The sequence below is a fragment of the Erythrolamprus reginae genome, chromosome 2 (assembly GCF_031021105.1).
Source record: "Erythrolamprus reginae isolate rEryReg1 chromosome 2, rEryReg1.hap1, whole genome shotgun sequence".
NCBI lineage: Eukaryota > Metazoa > Chordata > Lepidosauria > Squamata > Dipsadidae > Erythrolamprus > Erythrolamprus reginae.
Window position 1 is genome coordinate 46,956,123 of NC_091951.1, and position 24,609 is coordinate 46,980,731.

At 43.5% G+C, this 24,609-nt stretch overlaps 1 protein-coding gene across 2 annotated transcripts; it reads left to right on the forward strand.

The window, feature by feature from the left end:
• Positions 1–6,780: 6,780 nt before the first annotated feature.
• LOC139160350 (zinc finger protein 3-like) lies at positions 6,781–22,630 on the forward strand. 2 transcript variants are annotated; one of them, XM_070738117.1, is made up of 6 exons: positions 6,781–7,010; positions 9,125–9,246; positions 11,733–11,847; positions 11,975–12,042; positions 18,936–19,065; positions 21,102–22,630. In XM_070738117.1, exons 1-6 carry the CDS (start codon positions 6,962–6,964, stop codon positions 22,043–22,045), a joined length of 1,428 nt encoding a protein of 475 aa, XP_070594218.1. In that variant the 5' UTR covers positions 6,781–6,961; the 3' UTR covers positions 22,046–22,630. The 2 variants fall into 2 exon arrangements, with proteins under 2 accessions (XP_070594218.1, XP_070594219.1); XM_070738118.1 differs by having other exon boundaries at positions 9,125–9,235.
• Positions 22,631–24,609: the final 1,979 nt, after the last annotated feature.

Genomic DNA, 24,609 nt, shown 5'->3' on the forward strand with positions numbered 1-24,609 from the left:
AACATCTCGTCCTAGCCGAATTTTGAGTGGTATGTGTGAGGGTATGATTGTATTGATTAGTTTATGGGGTTGTTATTGCTATTAATATTTGAAGTATTGCTTAGTTTAAGGGTTTTTTATTGTTATTAATATTTTACTTTGACTTTCTATTGTATTGTTTCATTGTTGTAAACCGCCCTGAGTCCTGTGGGATTAGACAGCATACAAGTCAAATAAATAAATAAAAACATATTGTCCATGGACCACTGGTGGTCCATGAGAACATTTTGGTGGCCCGTGGAGAAATCTTTGTCCCTGGACCAGATATGGCTGAGAGCAAATAATCCAGTCCAGGAAGAGGAAACGAGAGGAGAAGAAAGAAGGGGGAAGGAAGAAGAGAGGAGAGGAAATAAGAGGAAAGGGAGGGAGAGGAAAGATGGAAGGGACTACAGCTACAGCTCTGGAATACGGGATTGACTTTTCCAATAACATCAGCAAGTCACTGTCAAATAAGCTTCAATTATTTTGTAATAATTGCACTATATTTAATTATTTTGTTACAATTAAACAACCTTTAAAACTATGATTAAATAAGAATTTACAATTTTACTTTGCTTTACTGATAGATTTTGCTTATAATCAAAGTTTGAATCCGTGTGCATGGCTCTTTATATCTCATCGGTACCAGACCCAGATACAACATAGATAAATGGCAACAGCTTTGGGGGGAAATTATAAATTAAAAATGGCAACAACATACAAAGAAACTATATATTTTTTATAGATGGCACATATCACCGGAAAAGATAACTAAAATATGTAAAGATAAATCTATAAAATATTGGAAATGTCAACAAATACCGTGCTCCTTTTATCATATGAGATGGACATGTGCAGAAGCTCAAGCATATTGGAACTCAATTCAAATGTGGATAGAAAAAATGGCGAAACAAGTATAAAACTGAAACTGGAGATATTCCTGTTGGGTATACTACCAGATAAATTTAATAAAGAAGATACACATTTAATTATTTACATACTTACAGCAGCAAGAATTGCATTTGCACAAAATCGGAAAACAACAAAAGCCCCTTCTGAAGAAGAGGTAATTAAGAAGAGACTGGATTGTGTGGAGATGAATAGGTTGACAATGAAAATCAAAGATAAGATTATTATAAAATATGAGTGAAATTTTATGATTGCATAGAAAATGAATATGTAAAGAAGTTAATGCCAATTAAATTGGAGGAAAATAGAGAATTAAAGGCAGTAGCCCCAAGGGGGGAAATTAAATATTACAGGAGGCAGCATTAAGAGGGTAGTATATACCTAGAAAAAAATAAAGTACAGTGTTCCCTCAATTTTTGCAGGGGATACGTTCCGAGACGCCCGCGAAAGTTGAATTTCCGCGAAGTAGAGATGCGGAAGAAAAATACAACATTTTTGGCTATGGACAGTATCACATGCCATCCCTTAACACTTTAAACCCCTAAATTACCATTTCCCATTCCCTTAACAACCATTTACTCACCATTATTACTGGTACTCACCGTTGAATAAGACACTTAGTGATCCTGATATTTATAAACATAATTATTTATTAACATTTTTTTTTTTGTTATTTATTTGCAAAAATTATTAGTTTGGCGATAACGTATGACATCGGGTGGGAAAACCCATGGTATAGAAAAAAAACGTGATGTATTTTTTAATTAATATTTTTTGAAAAACTGTGATATAGGCTATCCGCGAAGTTCGAACCCGCGAAAATCGAGGGAACACTGTATGTATTATTTGTATAAATATGCATATAGATATGGATATAGTATAAGGTGACCAGACGTCCCACTTTCTGCGGGACAGTCCTGCTTTTCAATCATTTGTCCCACGTCCCCTGCGGTGTATCCAAAATGTCCCAATTTTGGAACGGAAGAAGGGGATGGCCAGCGGTGTGGGAGGGAGAGCAGGTGGGGAGGGGCATGTTTCAATTCTGCCACTCCTCTTTGTTGGTAGCGAGGCCGCCACCCCTGCTGCAACCAAGCCATGCTGACCACGGCTTGGTTGGTCAAAGGCAGTGCTTAGGGGTGGGGTGCTCGGGGGGCACTGTAGGAGTCGGCGCTGTGAGGAGCCAAGGAGGTAGTGGCGCTGAGCCCTCTTTTTACGCATGCCATCCTAAGGTTTCCCCTCTCCCCTTTAATTAGTAAAGGGCATTTATTTTTCTTCTTTGGGTTTTGGGCTGCCTGCATGTTCTCTCTCTCTCTCTCTCTCTCAAGGCAGGGGGAGGAAAGGGGAGGGCCAGCCGGTGAAGGAAACCTGGCTCCTCTTTGACCTTTGCCCAACCTCTCCCCCTTCCCTCCTCAACTTTGGCTGTTTTTTAGAGTCTTGAAGCCTTCCCCCTTCATTGCCTCGAACCCTACCTCTCGTCTCTCTCAACCACCTGACGTGCCCTCCGCTTGCGCCCTATTGCTCCATTTGGGTGGCTCCCTGGAGGGAAACTTTCAACAACAACCGTCTCTCATAGTTTAACTGCCCCCCCCACGACTTTATTTTCAGCGAGGAAAGGAAATGGTGGCGGGAGCACTGGGAGGACGAGGGTGATGGCCACCAATTTTGCTGAGGCTGAAGGCACAAGGGCGGGAGTGGTTGGGCAGGCGGTGCAGGACATTTCTTTTGCAAGGAGGCAGAAGCCGAAGCCGAAAAGTAGCAGTTTCAGGGCCAGCAAACTCGCAGTCGCTAGAAGGGGAAGGAGTGGAAAAATTGCAGAGAGAGGAAGGATGAAAGAAAAAAAGAAAGGGAGGTGTTGTGGTTGGCTCTGGCCCAGCTCCTGCCCCAAGGAATGTGGAGGTGGATGCAGGGGAAACATCAACATGTCATAGGCCTGTTTTATTGCCGACAGAGTCAGGTAGTGAAGTTTCCTCAGAAGAAGTTGGGGGTGACTTGGAAGAGGGGAGTTTGGCAGACAGCCCAGGAGCAGATCAATCATCCTTATCATCCCTGGATTCTGAACAAGAACTTATGACACATCCACGCATGCATAGAGTGATGCATATTTTTATTTATCTTATTTATTTATTTTGTCGAATACACAATACATCCGCGTTCCCAAACTACGGCCTGCAGGCCGGATGCGGCCCGCTGAGGCCATTTGCCCGGCCCACGGCAGCGTACAAGATTTTACCATCTATATACTAAGTTCCCGAATCTCCCCTCCACTCTGCTGCTGAGGGTCTGGCGGCGGCAAGGAAGAAGGAAGCCAGGGGGCGGGGAGGAAAGCACCCTATGGCAGAGCAGCAACAGTTCCTCTCCCTAAAGGCGAGAAAGAAATTGGCCAATTGCTTTCCTCCCCGCCCCCTGGCTTTCCGCCTCCTCCTCCTCCAGACGCTCAGCTGCAGACCGTCTTGGTCCCTCCAGTGCCGCTTTTTTGCTTTTTTTTTTTTTTTGCACCGGTGAGGTTTGCGCGCGTTTGGGCACTTGCGTTGGGGGGGTCTGCTGCGGAGAGGGAGAGAGAGAGAGATAGAGAAAGGAGAGATAGAAAGGGAGTGAGAGAGAGAAATAAAGCAAGAAAGAGAGGGGGAGAGACAGCGGGATAGTGCTGCTATTTTGCTTCTTCGCTGCCCCACGGGGAGCCTGGAAGCCCTGCAAGAGCGTCTAGAGGGGACAGTAAACAAGCCATCAGGACCCCCGCGCACTAACTTATTAACAGCCGGATCGCGGGGAGGGGAGCTTTTTCCCGGCCAGGCGATGGCGAGGCCCTCCCGATGCTTGCCCGCTGCCCAGGCCCCGCACTTGGAGCCGGGGGCAACAGGCCTAACCTCGGCATACTTGGCCCCGGTGCGGCCGAAGCGCGGGGCGAAGTAGGCGGTGGCGGTGGCTTCAGGCCCGTCTCCGAGCTGAGCTTCCTTTGGCTTCCTTCGAGGCAAAGCTGCAAAGCTCACAAAGGAAGCTCAGCTCAATGAGGACCGGCTGTTGGTCTCTTGAAGCTGCCGCCGCCACCGCCCACTGCAAAGATCCCTTCGCCCGAACGGAGGTGGAGGCGGCGGGCTCAAGGGACCAAGAGCCGGTCTTTCTCGGCGCTGAATAGTTGCAGCCTCTGAGGCTGCCTCCGCCTCCAGGCGAAGGGATCTCCTTGGTGGGCGGCATCGGAGGCTGCAGCAACGCAGCTCCGAAAAGGACTGGCTGTTGGTCCCTTGCGGAGATCCCTTCGCCTGAATGGAGGCGGCAGCGGCGGCAGCTTCAAGGGACCAACAGCCGGTCCTTTTCGGAGCTGCGTTGCTGCAGCCTCCGATGCTGCCCACCGAGGAGATCCCTTCGCCTGGAGGCGGAGGCAGCCTCAGAGGCTGCGACTATTCAGCGCCAAGAAAGACCGGCTCTTGGTCCCTTGAGCCCGCCGCCACCGCCTCCGTTCAGGCGAAGGGATCTCTGCAGTGGGCGGCGGTGGCAGCTTCAAGAGACCAACAGCCGGTCCTCGTTGAGCTGAGCTTCCTTTGGCTTCCTTCGAGGCAGCAGATGAGCTTTGCAGTTTTGCCTCGAAGGAAGCCAAAGGAAGCTCAGCTTCGGGGCGGGCCTGAAGCAGCCGCCGCCTACTCCGCCCCCCACTTAGTCCGCACCGGGCAGCTCTGGCGGGCGCGGGGCAGCAGGGCAAGCCGCGAAGGTGGCGCAGCCAAACATGGGTCGAGCGGGAGGGCACTGAGCAGTAGCCGTGGGGCGGCGGTGGGGCAGTTGGCTGCAAGGCATCAGCGGCGGCGGCAGCTTGATGTGTTGCAGGATGCCGTACATTGCTGGCGCTGCGCTGGGCATGGGGCTGGCACCTCTGTCCCGGCCCAGCCAGCGGGCCAGTGCCAGCCCGTGCCCATGCCCAGTGCAGCACCAGCAATGTACTGCGACCCGACATCGGTGCCACCATCTTGGAGCTTCTGCTTGCAGCTGACTGCCCCACGGCGTGTTGCAGGGCAGAAAAAAAAAGAAGAGAGGAAGGAAGAGAGAAGAAAAGGAGAGAGAGAGAGAAAGAAAGCAAGAGAGAGAGGGAGAGAAAACAAGTGAGAGGGGGAGGGAATGTGAGAGAGAAAAAGAGAAAAATGAGAAAATGTTGGAGGGAAAGAACGAGGGAGAGGGAAACAAAACAAATGAGAAAGGAAAAAAGGGAGAGGGAAAGAAGGAGAAATGGAGGGGGAAGGAAGGAAAGGAAGAAGGAAGGAAGGAAGAAGAAATGGAGGGAACAAGGAAGGAAGGAAGAATGAAATGAATGGAGGGGCAGAGGAAGGAAGGACTTTTCTGGGGGGGGGTAAATTTTTTTAAATTTTTCTCTCAACATACATTCAAACAATACAATGTACCATCTAATTTTTCCTGAATAAAATGCGGTATTTCGTCAGTAACTAATATCAATCATCCAAAAAGTTGCAATTTTTTTTTCTAATGTTGTCATCCAGGTACATACTTTTCTTTTAATTAAATTCCCTCCTTAATGTTCCTTCAAAAAGTACAACACCAATTATATTTCTAACTTATTAACCATTATGCCAAAGTGTTTCCTTCTTTCTTTATATATTTTTCTATAAATATTTTTATACATTTTTCTATAAACCAAGAAAACCTTGTATAGCCAATCAGATGTTAACAAAAGAAAATTAAAAACAAAACATAAACATGTATGAATTTCAGACTTCTTCCCCCCCTCTAAATAGTACATTCCCATTTTGTTTTTTTTACGTTCAAATAAGGTGTGTGCAGTATGCATAGGGATTTGTTCATAGTTTTTTTATAGTCCGGCCCTACAACAGTCTGAGGGACAGTGAACTGGCCCCCTGTGTAAAAAGTTTGGGGACCCCTGCAATACATATTGAAGAGAATAGACATGAAGTATTATATATAAAGAGAAGATATAAAAATAGAGGAGAAGATATATGAAGGAAGAAAAGATATATGATATATGAGATAAGGAGAGACAATTGGACAGGGGATGAAAGGCAGGCTAGTGCACTTATGTACGCCCCTTACTGACCTCTTAGGAACCTGGAAAGGTCAATGGTGGATAGTCTAAGGGAGAAATGTTGGGGGTTAGGAGTTGACACTACTGAGTCCGGTAATGTGTTCCACGCTTCGACAACTCGATTGCTAAAGTCATATTTTTTACAGTCATGCTTGGAGCGATTAATATTAAGTTTGAATTTGTTGCGTGCTCTTGTGTTGTTGCAGTTGAAGCTGAAGTAGTCATTGACACGCAGGACGTTGCAGCATATGATTTTGTGGGCAATACTTAGATCGTGTTTTAGGCATCGTAGTTCTAAGCTTTCTAGACCTAGGATTGATAATCTGCTTTCGTAGGGTATTCTGTTTAGAGTGGAGGAGTGAAGGACTCTTCTGGTGAAGTATCTTTGGACATTTTCTAGGGTGTTGATGTCCGAGATGTGGTATGGGTTCCAGACAGATGAACTCTATTCAAGGATGGGTCTGGCAAAAGTTTTGTAGGCTCTGGTGAGTAGTGTGAGATTGCCAGAGCAGAAGCTGCGTAGGATCAGGTTAACAATTCTAGAAGCCTTTTTGGCGATATTGTTGCAGTGGGCTTTAGCACTTAGGTCATTTGATACAGTATTCCAAGGTCTTTTACTGAGTGTGGGTTGGCTGTGAGATTTTGTTTATTCAGTTTATATATGAGGTTTGGATTCTTTTTACCGATGTGGAAGGTAGAACATTTGTTGGTTGATATTTGAAGTTGCCAGATGTTAGACCAATCTGAGACGAAGTCGAGGTCTTTTTGGAGAGTAGATGTGTTGTCCTGGTGTTGAATAGTTTTACATCCTCCGGGAAAAGAGGAGAGATCAACTGAAGGATTATTACAGGAGATAAGTAAGGCCACCTGTGGTTGGGTGGGGCTGCTGTAATTAGTGCTGCAGATAAATGAGCAGCCTGCTGGTTTAGCCTCATGGCAGTTTAGCTGATTCATAGTTTCACCAAGATCGTGGTTTTTGCTGTTCAAGATTGTATGTGGATTTTCTGGACTTTAGAATTGGACTCAATTTCCCAGTTATTGGGTAAGAAATTGGATTGCATTTAACCTGTGCCTTGTGTGTACCAGAAAATCCCTTTGACCTTTAAAAAGGGAGCTGTTTCTGTTTTACTGTTGATAGACTTCTGGATTTTCCTTCTCTGCTGTGGTGTGTGTCTTTCTGGACTAATTACCCTGTAATTATGGTTGGGACATGCCAAATAGGGAGAAAGGGAGGAGAGAGAAAGAAATAGAAAGGGAAGGAAAGAGAGAGAGGGAGGGAAGGAGGGGAAGAGAAAGAAAGAAACAGAAAAGGAGGGAGGAAGAGAAAGGAAGAGAGAATGAAATAGAAAGGGAGGAAGAAAGAAAGAGAGGAAGGGAAGGAGGGAGAAAGAAATAGAGAGGAAGGGAGAGAAAAAGAGTAAGGAAGAGAGAGAAGAGGAAGGAAGAGAAAGAAAGGGAGGAAGAGAGAGAAAAAGAGAATTTTTTTTCTCCATATATACCAAATTTTTCATTCCCACCCCCATCCCCACCCCAGTCAATGGTGTCCCTCTTTACCAATGTTAAAATCTGGTCACTTTAGGGAAGGGAGGGAAATGGAGGGGAATGTTATGAAACATTGAAGAAAAACTGGTAAACAGAAGTATAATAGGTGCAAAATTAGACTATTGGCAGTGATGGGCTCCAGTAGCAAAATTTGGAGCTCCACCCCAGACCACCCAATTTGCACTGAAAGATGTTGAAACAAAATGCATAAGACAGTGTGGTAGTAAAAATTTTGGTAGCCCATCACTGGCTATTGGCCTGATTTATTGGATAGAAACGTATAACTTCACATCTTTCTATGAGTCATGGTATATGTATGGGCACATATATGGAGAGTCTGGAAAAAAAATAAAACCTTTTCTTTTAAAGATCCAGAAGTGGGGGAAGTAGGTGTGTCTCTGTGGAGGTGATTATGTGTGGGTGGGTGGATGTCCTTCCCGTAGAAAGGGAGGCGGAGGGTTGTCACTCCCAGAAAGGAAACAAGAGACATGTGGCTCATCCAGGTTCAGTTTGTTCAGTTTTAGGAGTGGGAGACACCCACCCCCAAACCCCAACCCAGAACTGCTGAGAACCTGGTGAATCCCACCTCTGTTCTGTTTCAACAGTCTTTCCAAACAGCCTCCAGCCTCCATTTATTTATTGGAAACAAACCAGATAGATATTTCTTCCAATAAATGAAAAAAGCATTTGGAGATGCACAATTTTCCTTGCATTAATTTAAAATGGAAAAGGCCCTTCCGGTGCTCAGTGGAATCCACGGGAAGATCTCAGCAAGAACTGGGCAGAAGATTTATTTATTTATTTATTTGTCTATTTTGTCCAATACACAATGAGGGTTTTAGTGGGTATATATATACATGATGATGGTTATAGAGGAGATACTCATAGTAAAATATATCTAAGAAAGAATAGAAAAGAAGATATAGTAATAGAACATATCAATGAAAGAATAGAAGAAGAGATATAGGAATAGAAGAAAGGTATAGGAGATATAGGAGAGCAATAGGACAGGGGACGGAAGGCACTCTAGTGCACTTGTACTCGCCCCTTACTGACCTCTTAGGAATCTCGATAGGTCAACCATAGATAAATCTAAGGGTAAAGTGTTGGGAGTTTGGGGATGACACTATGGAGTCCGGTAATGAGTTCCACGCTTCGACAACTCGGTTACTGAAGTCATATTTTTTACAGTCCAGTTTGGAGCGGTTAATATTAAGTTTAAATCTGTTGTGTGCTCTTTTGTTGTTGTGATTGAAGCTGAAGTAGTCGCCAACAGGCAGGACATTGCAGCATATGATCTTGTGGGCAATACTTAGATCTTGTTTAAGGCATCTTAGTTCTAAGCTTTCTAGGCCCAGGATTGTACGTCTAGTTTCGTAGGGTATTCTGTTTCGAGTGGAGGAGTGAAGCGCTCTTTTGGTGAAGTATCTTTGGACTTTTTCAAGGGTGTTAATGTCTGAGCTGCGATATGGGTTCCAAACAGATGAGCTTTATTCGAGGATGGGTCTGGCAAAAGTTTTGTAAACTCTGGTAAGTAGGGTGATATTGCCAGAGCAGAAGCTACGTAGGATTAGGTTTACAACTCTTGAAGCCTTCTTCCCCATGTTGTTGCAGTGGGCTTTGGCGAGCTGGGTGCGGGAGTGTGGAGCAGAGATCAGCTCCCAAGCGGTGGCCCTGGTGGAAGGCTTCCTCCTGAGCCAGGAGGAGAAGGAGAAGGAGGAGCAGGTGAGTTGCAGGTGAGAGGACTTCCTCTTGGGACTCCTGAAAAAATTGAATATAATAAACAATATATTTACATTCGTGTATCCTTTTCATAATTTTATTAAGATTAGAATCATAGAATCATAGAGTTGGAAGGGACCTCCAGGGTCATTGGGTCCAACCCCCTGCTCAATGCAGGATTCATTAAACCATCCCAGAAAGATGACTTTCCAGTCTCTGTTTGAAGACCTCCAGTGAAGGCGAGCTCACCACCTCCTGTGGCAAACTGTTCCACCGGCTTATCACCTTTACTGATAGAAAGTTTTTTCCAATATCTAATCTAAATCTACTCCCTTGCAGTTTTATTCTATTGTTTCTAGTCCTTCCATGTGCTAATGAGAACAATGCTGATCCCTCTGCTCTGTGACAGCTCTTCAGATATTTGTAGACAGCTATCAAGTCTCCTCTGAGTCTTCTCTTTTGCAGACTAAACATCCCTAGATCCTTTAACCGTTAACCGTTCCTCATAGGACATGGTTTCCAGACCACTCACTATCCTCGCAACTCTCCTTTGAACTTGCCCTAGTTTATCAATGTCCTTTTTAAATTGGGCCCCCCAGAACTGAACACAGTATTCCAAGTGTGGTCGTACCAAAGTACTGTAGAGAGGAATAATTACTTCACGTGAGTGAGATTCTATGCTTCTCTTGATGCATCCCAGGATGGTGTTTGCCTTTTTTGCAGCTGCTTCACACTGTTGACTCATGTTTAATCTGTGATCTACCAATACACTCAGGTCCTTCTCAACTGTGCTGTTGCTCAGAACTATTCCTCCCATTCTATATGTGCTGTTTTTATTATTTTTGCCTAGATGTAGGATCTTGCATTTATCTCTCTTAAATACCATTGTGTTAGTTTCAGCCCATTGCTCAAGCTTGTCTAGATCTTTTTGAATCCTATCTCTATCTTGTTCAGTATTAGCAACACTGCCTAGCTTTGTGTTAACAGCAAATTTGATAAGTTTCCCTTCAATTTCCCTTCATTTAGATCATTTACAAATATGGTAAATAGCACTGGGCCTAGGACAAATGCTTGTGGTACTCCACTTGAAACATTCTTCCAATTGGATGTGAAACCATTTATTACCACTCTTTGAGTGAGATCACTAAGCCAGTTTTGAATCCATCCAACTGTTCTTTTGTCAATCCCATACTTGACCATTTTTTCAATATGGATGGTATGAGATACTTTGCCAAATGCTTTACTGAAGTCAAGATATACCACATCTACTGCATTTCCCTGATCAACCCATTTGGTAATTCTAGCATAGAAAGAAATTAGATTAGTCTGGCATGACTTGTTTGTTACAAATCCATGTTGGCTCTGGTTAATTACTGCATTCCTATCCAAGTGCTGGCACACTCTTTATGACTTGTTGAAGGAGCTTTCCTGGTATTGAAGTCAGATTCACAGGCCTGATTATCAAGATATAAAACAGAAAAATGAAAAAAGTAGGAAATGGGGGGAGGGAGGAAGGGAAAGGAAAGAAGTATAGATGAAAGGGAGGGGAAAGAAAGAATATACAGTAATTGATTTTTTTTTTTGCAGTCACATAAAATGGTAACATTACTGACTCAATGTTTTACTTTTACATATTTAATATACACTAGCAAACTCCTTAACAACAAACTTACGTAATGAGCAAAACTCAGTCAAGATTTTTTTCCTTATTAAGAATAAAACCGAGCAGTGGTTCCAAAGTAGAAAGAAAGTTGAGCGTGGTCTTTTCTTTAACTAAAGCACTTGATTTTGCCATCGCTGCTAGTTCCGATCAGTTTTTCTAACAACTTCTACATTGCGGCAATTAAAGTATCCTTCAACTTGTATGCATAGAGCATTTTTGCTGCTCTTAACATATACTGTATAACATATTGTTTTTCAATCTCTTTGGGTATTAAACCTAAAAGAAACGTTTTTGGTTTGATTTTCATACACAATTTGAAAATCTCCTGCAGTAAAATATAAATCTTACCCTTGTATTTCTTTGCTTTGGCAAAGTCCATCAAAATTGATAAAAAGTTCATTTTTTTACATTTAAATTTCAAACTTGTATTTGAAATTTCTTTATATATTATTGCTAATTTATCAGTGTTTAGTAGAAAGATACATCATTTTATAAAAGATTATTTTAAATTATAAAATTAATACAAATTTTAAACTCTTCAACATCATGTCTTCTCCTTGTTCTGGCATTATATTATACACAAAATCTTTGCTTTGGATCAATGTATTCAAATGCTGATGTCTTCTTACCAGACTTTCCTGGCATTCATACTACAGTATGTGGTAACTAATTTTTGTAAAGTTCTTGTATGCATTGTAGAAGAAAGATTTCGCACAGCGATTTCTTTCTTACTTCCCAGCCTAATTGATCGACACTGAGTGATTTGCAATGGTATTCACAGAAAAGAAACCACTTTATGATTTGTGATGACCATTAATTCTTTTCTCCTATTTCAAGTCCTTCGCAATGGAGATCAGAGATTCTGAGAGAAAGAGGCATCCGTCAAATCTCCTCCAAGAACAGATTTTCAGGGAGATCTGTCAGGGAGATCCAAATCAGTACACCTCAGGAGGTAATATAAGGTCCTTCCACTCCTTTGAGAATTCCTAAATTTCTCATCTTTTCTGTGTCCTTTTTTCTACAGCATCCCTCCTCCCATTTTACTGATTATGCTTTTTGAAATTCTGTCTCCCTCCCAGGGAAGAATAGAAGAAATTTAACACTTTGTTTTGGGGGAGCAGAAACCAGAATTGAACCTCTAACTCAGGTAAGAGAAGAACATTCATTCACTAGATTCATCTTTTCCATTTCCAACAGGAAATCAGAGGATGTAGATAAGCACAGGTAGTACAGTCATAAGTGTGAAAAATGGGCATGTCATTTTTTCGCGGTTGTATAACTTTGATCACTAAAAACTAAAAACTGTTGTTAGCTGAGAACTACAGATAGTGTTTTCTACCATTTTGTCTTCAGCTTCCCCCACCCCAGCTGCCCCTCTGCCAGTGCTGCTGCTATGTGGCAAGGAACGTGGTGGGGCAGCGTTGGTGCCACCCCCTGCATTATCAGCCCCCACCGTCCATCCAGATCCACCAGTTCCACCACACACTCTGCACCAGCAAAAACACATGATGGGAACCATGGCCTCCCCACACCCAAACACAGGCTGCAGTTCCTTCCAGGCACCATCTGGCCCCACACACATACTCATCTACTCCAATGAAGGCCATGCCCACTGCCCCACCCTCCCTGAGGACACTCTGAATTCTGGCTTATCTTTGGGGTAGGGCTTATATTCCGAGCAGCAGTACAATCCAGCTTTTTCCTCAGAAAACGTTCTCCATTTCCTTATTTACATGCCAGCCAATGGCTGACAATACCAGAAGCTTCCGTGCAATCTGAGCAGGGACAGAGTCTCTGGATGTTGATGGCACATCACACAGATGGTTTAGCTCTCCCAGCATTTCCATGAAACTATTGGGCATGAGCAGGATTGCTCCTTCTCACCACAACATAAGTCATTTCATAAAACACTACAAGGAATCCCTTCATCTACTGAAACATTTATGATGGGTTAATAATAATAATAATAATAATTTATTAGATTTGTATGCCACCCCTCTCCGAGGATTTGGGGCGGCTCACAACAGCAATAAAAATACAATAAATACAAATCTAATATTAAAAAAAAAAGTTAAAACCCATTACTGTGGTCCCTCGATTTACGCGTGTCTGACTTTTGCGGAAAGCCTATACCACGGTTTTTCAATAAATAAATAAATAAAAATAATAATTTTGAAAACCCATGGTATTTTTTTATTTTTAAAATGTATTGTAAAAAGCCGTATTTAAATAAAAGCTCCGCTTCTGCCCCAGCCTTCCCCTTTAATTCTTGGAGCATTGGTACGCTCCACTTGAAGAGACTTACTGCCACGCACTGCCGCCAATTTTGCTGCTGCCGATTTTGCTGCTTCAGGGCCCCTCAGCTGTTTGGTGGCCCACGTGTCTTCTGTCGGCCGCAGCGGCGGCAGGAGGCACAATTTGGGCAGCAGGGGCCAAGGCTCGGGCCCCTCACCAGACCCGTCTTCTTTCGGCGCCGGCTCCACTCGGAGAGGAGCCCTTTGTGGCCATGGGTGAGCCTCTGGATCCGGATGGGCGGCTACCCACCTGCAGCAGCAAAGGGGGCCGATGGTTCAGGCTTTCAGGATGCCGAGCCGCTGGGGCATCGGCATGTAATAGAGACAGCGCTTTGCAAGTAAGCGCTTGGAGGAGTTCGAGGCGAGGAAGCGGAGGGTTCAAGCGGCTTTTTTTTCTTCATGGGGGAAATCAGGCCGAGCGACCCCTCGGCCACCCTTTTCCTCCTCTCTTCAGCCCGGGACCCAGCTGCCGCCTCATCCGGAGGTCAGATGGCGTGGCACCCGCCCCGGGGTTTGCAAAAGGAGTGCCTCTCTGCTGGCGATGCCATTTCTCTTGAGAAGGCAGCCGCGAGAAACGTCGGTTTGGCGTGAATGGGGAGGATTGATGCCCTTTAAATTTAGGGCTTTTCCAGCTGGTGACTGGTGGGATTCCCCCCCCAACTGCCCTCATAAGGCTTAAAGCCAAGCCTTACTGCAGGCCGATTTCGCAATCCCCGGGCCTCTCAGCTGTTTGGCGGCCCACGTGTCGGCCGCTGCTGCCAAGATTGTGTCTCCTGCCGCCACTGCGGCCAACAGAAGATATGTGGGCCACCAAACAGCTGAGGGGCCCAGCAGTGGCAAAATCGGTGGCGGCAGCAGTAGCAGGTACGTGATCTGTATGGCCTCCTCTCCAGCCTCTGCCACCACCATCTGCGCCCAAGAGCACAGCAAAGCCCCCAGATTGCTGCCCCGTTGCCCCTGCGCGTTCTGCCAGGAATGGAGGAGGGAGGGGGGAGAAAGAAAGGAAGCATCTCTACTTCGCGGAAATTCGACTTTCGCTGGCAGTCTCAGAATGCATCCCCCGCGAAAATCGAGGGAACACTGCATTACTAAAAACAATCAATGCTACACAATCACACCACACTCAAATGCTACAAGTCAAAAGGGGGTGGATTAGTCCCCACATGCCTGGTGACATAAATGGGCGAGGAGGGTGAGGGCAATTTGAATCTCCAGGGGGAGTTGATTCCAGAGGGCCAGGGCTGCCACAGAGAAGGCTCTTTCCCTAGGACCTACCAGATGACATTGTTTAGTTAACGGGACCTGGAGAAGGCCTACTCTGTGGGACCTAATTGACCACTGGGATTCGTGCGCCAGAAGATGGTCCCATAGGTATTCTGGTCCGATGCCATGTAGGTCTTTATAGGTCATTACCAACACTTTGAATTGTGTCCAGAAACTAATCAGCAGCCAGTGCAAGCCGCGGAGTATTGACGAGACATGGGCATATCTAGGAAGGCCCATGATTGCTTGTGCGGCCACATTCTGCATGCTCTGAAGTTTCCGAACACTCTTCAGAGGTAGCCTCATGTAGAGAGCGTTGCAGTAATCAAACCGCGAGGTGATGAGGGCATGAGTGACTGTGAGCAGAGACTCCCTGTCCAAATAGGGCCGCAACCAGTGCACCAGGCGAACCTGGGCAAACGCCATCCTTTCCACAGCTGAAAGGTGATGTTCTAATGTTAGCTGTGGATTGAGGAGGATGCCCAAGTTGCGGACCCTCTCTGAGGGGGTCAATAATTCACCTGCCCCAGGGTAATGGACCTACAGATGGAATTGTCCTTGGGAGGCAAAACCCACAGCCACTCTGCCTTGTCAGGGTTGAGTTTGAGCCTGTTGACACCCATCCAGACCATAACAGCCTCCAGGCACCGGCACATCACTTCTACTGCTTTGCCGACTGGACATGGGGTGGAGATGTACAATTGGGTGTCATCAGCGTACTGATGGCATCTCACCCCATGCCCTTGGATGATCTCATCCAGCAGTTTCATGTAGATATTAAATAGTAGGGAGGAGAGGACTGACCCCTGAGGCACCCCACAAGGGAGAAACCTCGAGGTCCACCTCTAACCCCCCACTAACACCGACTGTGATCGGCCAGAGAGGTAGGAGCAGAACCACTGCAGAAGAGTGCCCCCCACTCCCAACCCCTCCAGCCATCGCAGAAGGATACCATGGTCGATGGTATCGAAAGCCACTGAGAGGTCAAGAAGCACCAAGCCAGAGGCTAAACCCCTTTCCCGGGCCCGCCGGAGACCATCCATCAGCGCGACCAAAGCAGTTTCCATGCTGTAGCCGGGCCTGAATCCTGACTGTTGAGGGCCTAGATAATCGGCTTCTTCAAAGGACCACTGGAGCTGGAGCGACACCATCTTCTCAACAACCTTCCCCATGAAGGGAAGGTTGGAGCCTGTACGGTAGTTGTTAAGTACATCGGGGTCCAGGGAGGGCCTCTTGAGGAGGGGGTGCACAAGTGCTTCCTTGGCTCTAGTAGCCACTCCTCCCTCCCTTCAGATCAGGGTCACCATCAGGAATTTTGGGGCCCCATACAGCCTAAATGGCGGGGGGGCGCCCGCCATTTTAAAACTAGTACTTTATTTTGTGACATACCAATTACGTATTAAATTTACCTTTCACAAAAAAAATTAAACCCTGCCCTGTTGCAGAACTTAGAGCACATAGAACCCTGCACATAGAACACAGTACATAGATTTCCTCAAGATTCACAGACTCAAACTGATCCCAAATAATCTTGGAAGATAATGTATCTATCTCAACTGGACCTATTCAGCTAATATCCAATAGCAAAAGTAGTTTTATCCTCCATATAACTTAAGAACTCTTCCAGCCTGGATTTATTCAACAGGGATATACAGTACAATGCAATCTCCTGCACATTTACATGCTATTGTTAACACCATAAGTGTATTGAATTATTTTTTCTCCATGTAATTGTGTCTGATTCTTGGACACTTCCTGGACAAGTACTTGCAGGGGTTTTTGGCAAGGTTTTTCATAAGTTGTTTGTTATTGCTTCCTTCTCAGGACTGAAAAAATGACTGTTCCAAGGTCACCCTGCTCATAGTGTTTTGCTTTGCTATCTAGTTTGATGCCTTAAAACCACTATTACAACAATGAAGCAATGGAATTACAGTTCAACACATAGGGTATTAGCTAGCAGAAACATGGACTAGATCAGTGTTTCCCAACCTTCGCCACTTGAAGATATTTGGACTTCAACTCCCAGAATTCCCCAGCCAGCAATGCTGGCTGGGGAATTCTGGGAGTTGAAGTCCAGATAACACTGGACTACATGACCTTTGTTTCTTCAAACAGGTTTTATGCTTTTTTAAAGAAATAGCTCTTGAAGAAAGCTCTCATTTTAGCTTATTATGATTGCAATATACTGTATTGTACTAAATTATAGCTTATAGTCTTTTGCATTTTTCTGCAGAGCTTTTAAGAAAAACATAGAAACTAGAAATGAAATGTTAAGACACTGCTGATGGGTTTTAAAATATGCTCTTCCAAATTATAACAAGGATATTTCTTCAATCTAATCTTAGAAAGGAAGACTTCAGTTAGTGATAGAGAGTAAAAGCACGCCTTACTTTTTAAAATTTTTGGTACAAATAGAATTAGGAATGTGCAGGTCATTTTGGCTGCAATTATAAAGGAACAGTGATAATAGTTACTCATAGGTAATTGCAAAAATGAAGCTGGAAAACATTCTCTTTTGCTTTTCAATGACTTTTTTCATATCATTTGAATGTTTATTTATGCAGAATCCTGTTGTAGAATAAACATAATTTCCATCATTCGCCACCAAGATCTTTATTAAACAAATGTATATGGCTGCTGGATTCACACATGACTCACTTATCCTTTGCAATTATTTTCTGATAAAAAGATGACTTGCTCTGATTCTGCAATAGCAAAGATGCTAAAATGAAGTTGAATTGTTTTGGTTTTTGAGGAAGAATATGTAAGATAATTTTTACATTCTAAGTGATTTATTTCAACTATTTCCTAGTAGGAGAAGCAGCATGCTGGGGGAGTTAAGTCTAGTTTGACTTTTGGTAAAGTATCAATAATGGGGATAGTTTACTGAATTTTTAGCATTGCTATTTTTAACTAAAGTAAATTAGGGGTTGAATTCTGGGAATAAGAATTACTGATGACACACTATTTCGAGGCCATGTATTCATCAGTAATTCAGTCACAGTCTATCTTATCGCTGTTTGGTTTTTTCACCCCAGGGGAAAAAAACGGGTTGAATTTACCCTTACAGGACATGCATTGATAATGATCTTTTCTTTTGATGTTTTACATTTGAACCTTAACCTGTTTAACCCATTTATCTGCAATTACCCCCATCGCTGATATCTCAAAGTAATTATCTTTTTCCAGGAATCGCTCTTTCTTTTTTTTTTACTTGAGATGGTTTCGTCAACTCCTATCAGGGCATCACACACACTCCACCCCACCCCCACCGCGCTTTGTTTTTGCTTAAGCACTCCGCCACAGGATCACCTGGCTTTTCTCCATTTACCATTGGTTGCATCGGCCAGGGGGCGATTTAAGGGGAGGGGGGATAGAGGTGTGGCCGTCTGAGCAGCTCCGAGGCATAGCCCCCGCCTATGGTAATTCGACTCCCTCGCGGTCCTCTGGGAACGTGACGTTAAAAGCGGAGGACTCACCTTTTGGGCAGCGCTGTGAGGGAAAGGATGCGGGTTTGGGTTTTTTAGTGTCAAGTTGTGAGAAAGTATTTTTTTTTAAAAAAATATTTTTCACATTTCGGAACCGCCCCTCTCCCATTTCTCAAACTGGTCAGGGGAAAACTGCTGTGCCGTCTCTCCTGACACCATTTGGTGTTTTCTGAGGTGGAGGTTAAAGAGAGATCGCAGCAGTTCTCGCGCGGTTTCCGCTTTCGGTCACCTTCCCATGCTGTTGGTCCCGTTTCACACTAACGACCATCCTGATGGCCCCGGCATATGGTGAGTGAGCGGCCTCCGACGCTCAATATTCATGTGCCGGCCCGGATGAGGCGAGTGCCTGGCCGCCCAAGCCTCGTTCCCCAACGCCGCATCGCCGCCACCCCGAAGGGGCTCCTACTTTCGCCGCACGCTTTATTCTGGGACCGGGAGGACGCGCTGCCAAAGGCTCCATCGGGGCTTCGAGTCCTGCCTCGCGAGGGCCAGAGGGCGCGCCTTTTTCGTTGGTGAGGCAGGCGGCAGGCAAGAGAGGGTCGGTACTGCGCATGTGCGAGGAGCAGCTCACTGGGCACAAATTACTGCAGGTGCCAGGAGGCCGGCCGGCCGGGCCCCCCTCATGGCCGGGCCCGTCACGCCACTCCCAGTAGTACCGCCCTATCGGCGGCCCTGCTTCACATATCAGGGGTTTTTCCAAAGCCCACCTGCCCATTGATTTTCTCAAGATACTGAGGGCCTTTTGATTGTGAATGGATTAATAGATCCAGAAGGAAGAGTGTTTTGATGATGGTTGGCTGCCTGGCTGGCTGGGTGTTTGGAAGTTCAGTTGATCCAGAAAGAAGCTGTGCTTATTTAACCTAAATGGCACTGAAAACCCTACAGAATCATTCAAGATAGCCACTTATCTTAGTGTGTATGTTTGCTTTCGGAATACATAGGAAATATCCTGCAGTCCCTCCTCATTCTGTTTTGTACTTTTTCTTCCCTTTCAGGAGGGTCTTCTGCTCTTTAAGGAGGTGGCTGTTTATTTCTCAGAGGAGGAGTGGTCTCAGCTGGATCCTCACCAAAAAGCTCTGCATCGGGAAGTCATGCTGGAGAATTATAAGAATGTGGCCTCTCTTGGTAAGGGTTTCCTAGTCTCCAGTCAGAGAGTTCAGAAAGCCATTTTGTAGTGAATGAGAGTAAAATTGAGATGAAAAAATTAATGCTTATACAGTGATCCCTCGATTATCGCAGGGGTTACGTTCCAAGACCTCCCACGATAATTGATTTTCCGCGATATAGCGGCGCGGAAGTAAAAACACCATTTTTGGCTATGGACAGCCAAAAACTACCCCTCTCACCGGCTTTGTTCGGACACGGGTCCTCCTGCAGCAGCGCTGGCAGCCACCGTTCCCCGTAGGCACCCGCCCGCCCGCCGTTTGCCCGCCACTCACCCACCCTCCCGCCGTTCACCCGCCCACCCGCGGGCGAAGAGAAAGAAAACGAGAGGGAAAGTGAGAAAAAGAGAGAGAGCAAGAGGGGGAGAGATAGAGAAAGAGAGAGAATGACAGGAAAGAAAGAGAAAGAGACAGAGAAGTGATTCTTGGTGATGACGTATGACGTCATCGGGTGGGAAAAACCGTGGTATAGAAAAAAAACCGCAGAGTATTTTTTAATTATTATTTTTTGAAAAACCGTGGTATAGCGTTTCGCGAAAATCGAGACCGCGAAAATCGAGGGATCACTGTATTTTAATTTTGCTTGTAAAGCCTGCCCCTAGCATTTTTGCAAATATTTTTCAATTTATAGATAGTTCAGCTTGAAAACTGCAAACATTTTGGTATATTTGGTGTTGGATTACTAGTTTGAACATTTCTGAACATAATGAAAAGAAAATTGAACTGAAAAAATTGATGATTATTTGTTTATTTTTCTCTTAAAAGGGCCACCCCACCCCCCATTTTTTCAAGCATGCCACATAAATTTTTCTAGGCCCCTAATTCTGAATATTTTCAATAACTGTGGCATTGATGTACTAAAATGAACATTTCTGAACATAATGAAATGAAAATTGAACTGAAAGAAATGATGCTTATTTGTTTATTTTGCTCAGAAAAGGCCCCCACCAGGCTGTGCTCAATTTTTTCAGTTTATATACAAATTATGCTGTTCATTTCAAAATTACATACTTGTTTTTAATAAAATGGATTTCTTTCATAAAATTGGTTGTCTGGCCATCATGTACTTGCTTTTCAAAAGGATATTCCAAATATTGTCAACCAAATCTATATAAAAACTGAAAATAATGACACACAGCAAGGCCGAGGGGTGTTGGCCCTTTTCTGAGCAAAATAAACAAATAAGCATCTTTTTTTTCAGTTCATTTCTATTTTTCTTATGATCAGGAATGTTTAATTTATTATATCAATACCAAAGGGGGGATTTTCTTTTGAGATTTGTAGCCTAAAAAAAAATAAACTGAGAAAAATGCTCCATATCATGGGGGGGGGCGCTTTTCTGGGCAAAATAAGCAAATAAGCATCCGTTTTCCAGTTCAATTTTCATATCATTATGTTCAGAAATGTTCAATCTAGTTTCCCAGTGAAAATAAATTTCAAAAACGTTGGAACTGGCAAGCTAAAAAAATTTTTTTACAGGATCTCAAACATGGCTTTGGGTCACATACGACCCGAACAGAACAGCAGGGTTTTTTATGTATTAGTCAGTTCTTATGAAAAGATCTCTAAAAAGATATCCCCTCCTCAGAGGGAGAAGGAAAAGTTCTGTTTTTCTACGGCTCTTAAGTAGGAAATAGATCTGTGGCATTCTGCGTAAATATATACTATTCAATTTGTTTTTATATTTATATTTTAACATTTTAGCGACAAAGTAATTTCTTAGTTGGAGGGAATGGCAAACTCCATCGTGCAGATTTCAACTATTTCGGCCGATGTGCTTCCATATCATTCAACCTTTTTGATTTAATGTCTGTTTCGAGATTTTACACCTCATACATAGAGATATTATAATTTCTATACCATGCCACAGTATAAGGATGCAAAAATGGAGTATATATAGAATTTGGCACAATACCTACATGCAATTAAAATGACTTCTGACAGAGTGATCTTTTCCCCTAACCTTTCTCTCATTTTCATTTTTCTTTCTTTTTGAAGGTGATAATGAGAATTACAATAAAATCTCTGGAGAACCAATCAAAGCGTTTGGACAAGGGGTTGTAAGGAAGAAACTTGCAATTCAAACAGAATCCCAAAGGCAGGAAAGAAATCTGTCAAATAACTTGAAAAAGGAAAGCTCATTTTCGATTGTTGCTCAGATGCAGGAATTTACTGATCAACGAGGAAAACGAAGGAAGAAATATATTGGGAAAGGTGCAAGACACGTCAAAGAGACATTAGATGTCAATGGACCCTGTCCATCACAAGCCAAAGAAAGAGCCAATCTATGCAAAGGCAAAGAGAAAAATTGCATATTCACACTTTCTGAAGAAAATGAGTCTCTTGAGTCACAAAAAGGTTTTCACATTGATGAGACATCAAATAAATGCAATCAACATGGAAAGAATAAAAGGATCCACACAGGGGAGAAGCCATATAAATGCATGGAGTGTGGAAAGAGCTTCAGAAGAAGCAACCAACTTATATGCCATCAAAGGATCCACACACGGGAGAAGCCATATAAATGCATGGAGTGTGGAAAGAGCTTCTCAACAAGCGGTAATCTTACACACCATAAAACGATCCACACAGGGGAGAAGCCATATAAATGCATGGAGTGTGGAAAGGACTTCAGAACAAGCGGTGATCTTACATCCCATCAAAGGATCCATACTGGGGAGAAGCCATATAAATGCATGGAGTGTGGAAAGGACTTCAGAACAAGCTATGATCTTACATCCCATCAAAGGATCCATACTGGGGAGAAGCCATATAAATGCATGGAGTGTGGAAAGAGCTTCAGAACAAGCAACCAACTTATCTGCCATCAAAGGATCCACACAGGGGAGAAACCATATAAATGCATGGAGTGTGGAAAGAACTTCTCAATAAGCCGTAATCTTTCACGCCATCAAAGTATCCACAGGGAAGGAGCCATATAAATGCATGGAATGTTGAGAAAGTACTCCAGCACACTCCATAGTCTTTTTTACCATAACATGATTCATCGACTGGAGAATGCCCAAAACAAAGATACATTTGAATGAGAAATGAAGTTAAGAAGTTAAGTAAAGATAATTAAATACTCTGTTACTTTATCCAGCTTCTGTCCACCTAGCAGTTTGAAAACATGTAAAAATGCAAGGAGGAAAACAGGGACCACCTTTGGTGGGAAAGTAACAGCGTTAGGCGTTTAGTCATGCCGGCCACCTGACCACAGAGACGTCTTTGGACAGCGCTGGCTCTTTGGGTTTGAAATGGAGATTAGCACCATTCTTTGAGCTGGAAATGACTAGTGCATACAGTACATCCAAGGGAAATATCTATGTTTACCTTAATTCAATATCAGTTGTGTGGTTTTGTTCTAGTCATGTATTAAACTCTCTAGTTGCTTTAAATATTCATAAAAACAAGATTTGTGAAAGGATTTGGAGGGGGCTTATTTCAAGGTGTGAGAGGCTCATGTTGGTTTGCAGCTGTCGATATTAGTTCTGGGTCAAGTTGGACAATAAAGAGACTGAAAAGAGCTGAGAGGCTAACTCAGTTCTTTTTCAACCCCTTCTTTCTTTCCATCTACATTCTTTCACTAGCTAAATCTCTCTCCACCCCACCCCACCCTGTCTTGTCACCTCCATATCATCTCTTCAAACCCTTAGGAACTTCAGGTCTTTTGGTTGGAACATTTTGTTCTGTTTATTTCATGATAAAGGGTTTGATGAATCCTAAATATGGTTGCTCAGGTTGGTCCAGGTGCTTTCTTGCTTCTCCAAGATATTTTTGGGTGATAGAGGTAAGCCAGAAGGGATTCGACCTGTAAGAAGCGAGAATGATAATCTAGAAAACAAAAAAGAATTATGTGTAGCATGGCTGAATAAAGGAGATGCGAGGGAAGACAAGATAGAAAGTGGATAGGAGAAACAAGCAAATTATGAGAGTAATTTAACTAAATAATAAGCAAACAAATTTAATAGTTGAAAGTTGCAGTTAGATTGAAAAGCTTACTCGGGTTTCAACCAAGGTTTAAAAACTTTTCTGTAACTTGTTCTTCCTGCCTATTTTTCTGTTCTGCTGTGTAGTTTTATGTCTATCCCAGGTTTGTTTAACCTAGCTCCCTGAACACAGAGGAGTCGCCTCTGACGGATATCCTCTTCACCTTTATACAGCCTAACTTCTGTTAAGAATCATGTTGCAATTAGCTAAAAAGTGGTGAGCAGGACAACTCAGTGAGTGTCGGTGAAATCCTAAGTTCTGAATCATGCATACATCACTCTCAAAGATGAAAATTTCCTAGAATGATAAGGTCTGTTCTGTCCTCGTTACACATTACTTTGTATGCAGCTTGACATGCAACTAAACCCAACTATCCAACAATAAAACAGACCCTGTGGGTAGATCTGGATGCTTTATTAAAGGAACAGGATGGGTGAAACTGGAAAAATAGAAATACAGGTATTCCTTGAGGTACGAACCTAATGGAGCCTGTCCATTAGGTTCGTATCACAAAAAATGTGTCAAACGAAAAGAATAATAATAATAATAATAATAATAATAATAATAATTATTATTATTATTATTATTATTATTATTATTTATTAGATTTGTATGCTGCCTCTCTCCGAAGACTCGGGGTGGCTCACAACAATAATAAACAGTATATAGTAAACAAATCTAATATTTAAAAGAAGAAAAAATATCTAAAAGCCCATTATATAAAACCATACAACACAAGCATATCTATATAAAACTATATAAGCCAGGGGGAAATGTTTCAATTCCCCCATGCCTGGCGGTATAGGTGGGTCTTAAGCAATTTATGAAAGACGAAGGGGGGGCCGTTCTAATCTCTGGGGGGAGTTGATTCCAGAGGGCCGGGGCCGCCACAGAGAAGGCTCTTCCCCTGGGGCCCACCAGACGACATTGTTTAGTCGATGGGAACCAGAGCAGGCCAACTCTGTGGGACCTTATCAGCCACTGGGATTTGTGCGGCAGAAGACGGTCTCGGAGGTATTCTGGTCCGATGCCATGTAGGGCTTTATAAGTACAGTATTACCAACACTTTGAATTGTGACCGGAAACTGGTCGGCAGCCAGTGCAAGCCACGGAGTGTTGGAGAGATGTGGGCGAACCTAGGTAAGCCCACAATCTGATTCAATTTAGAAATTTATAAAATTAAATTCATTAATTGAATCAAATGGCTTGTTAAATGAATGAAATATCTCATTTCCTGCAACTGATCACTTGTTTCCACCACTGATCAGATGATTCTGATTTCTGTCAGAAATTAGTTGTTAGGAACTTATTCTAGCTTAGTAAATTGTAACCTTAAATATTGGTTGTCATTCATGCAGAGATTGTTATGAAATGCACCTATTTAATATTACTATATGAGCAGAAGCCAATAACAAAGCTGCTCATATTACTATATGAGCAGAAGCCAATAACAAAGCTTCATCCGTAATATATGATTTCTAGCAGTATATCATATCAGAAACAAACAACAAATATT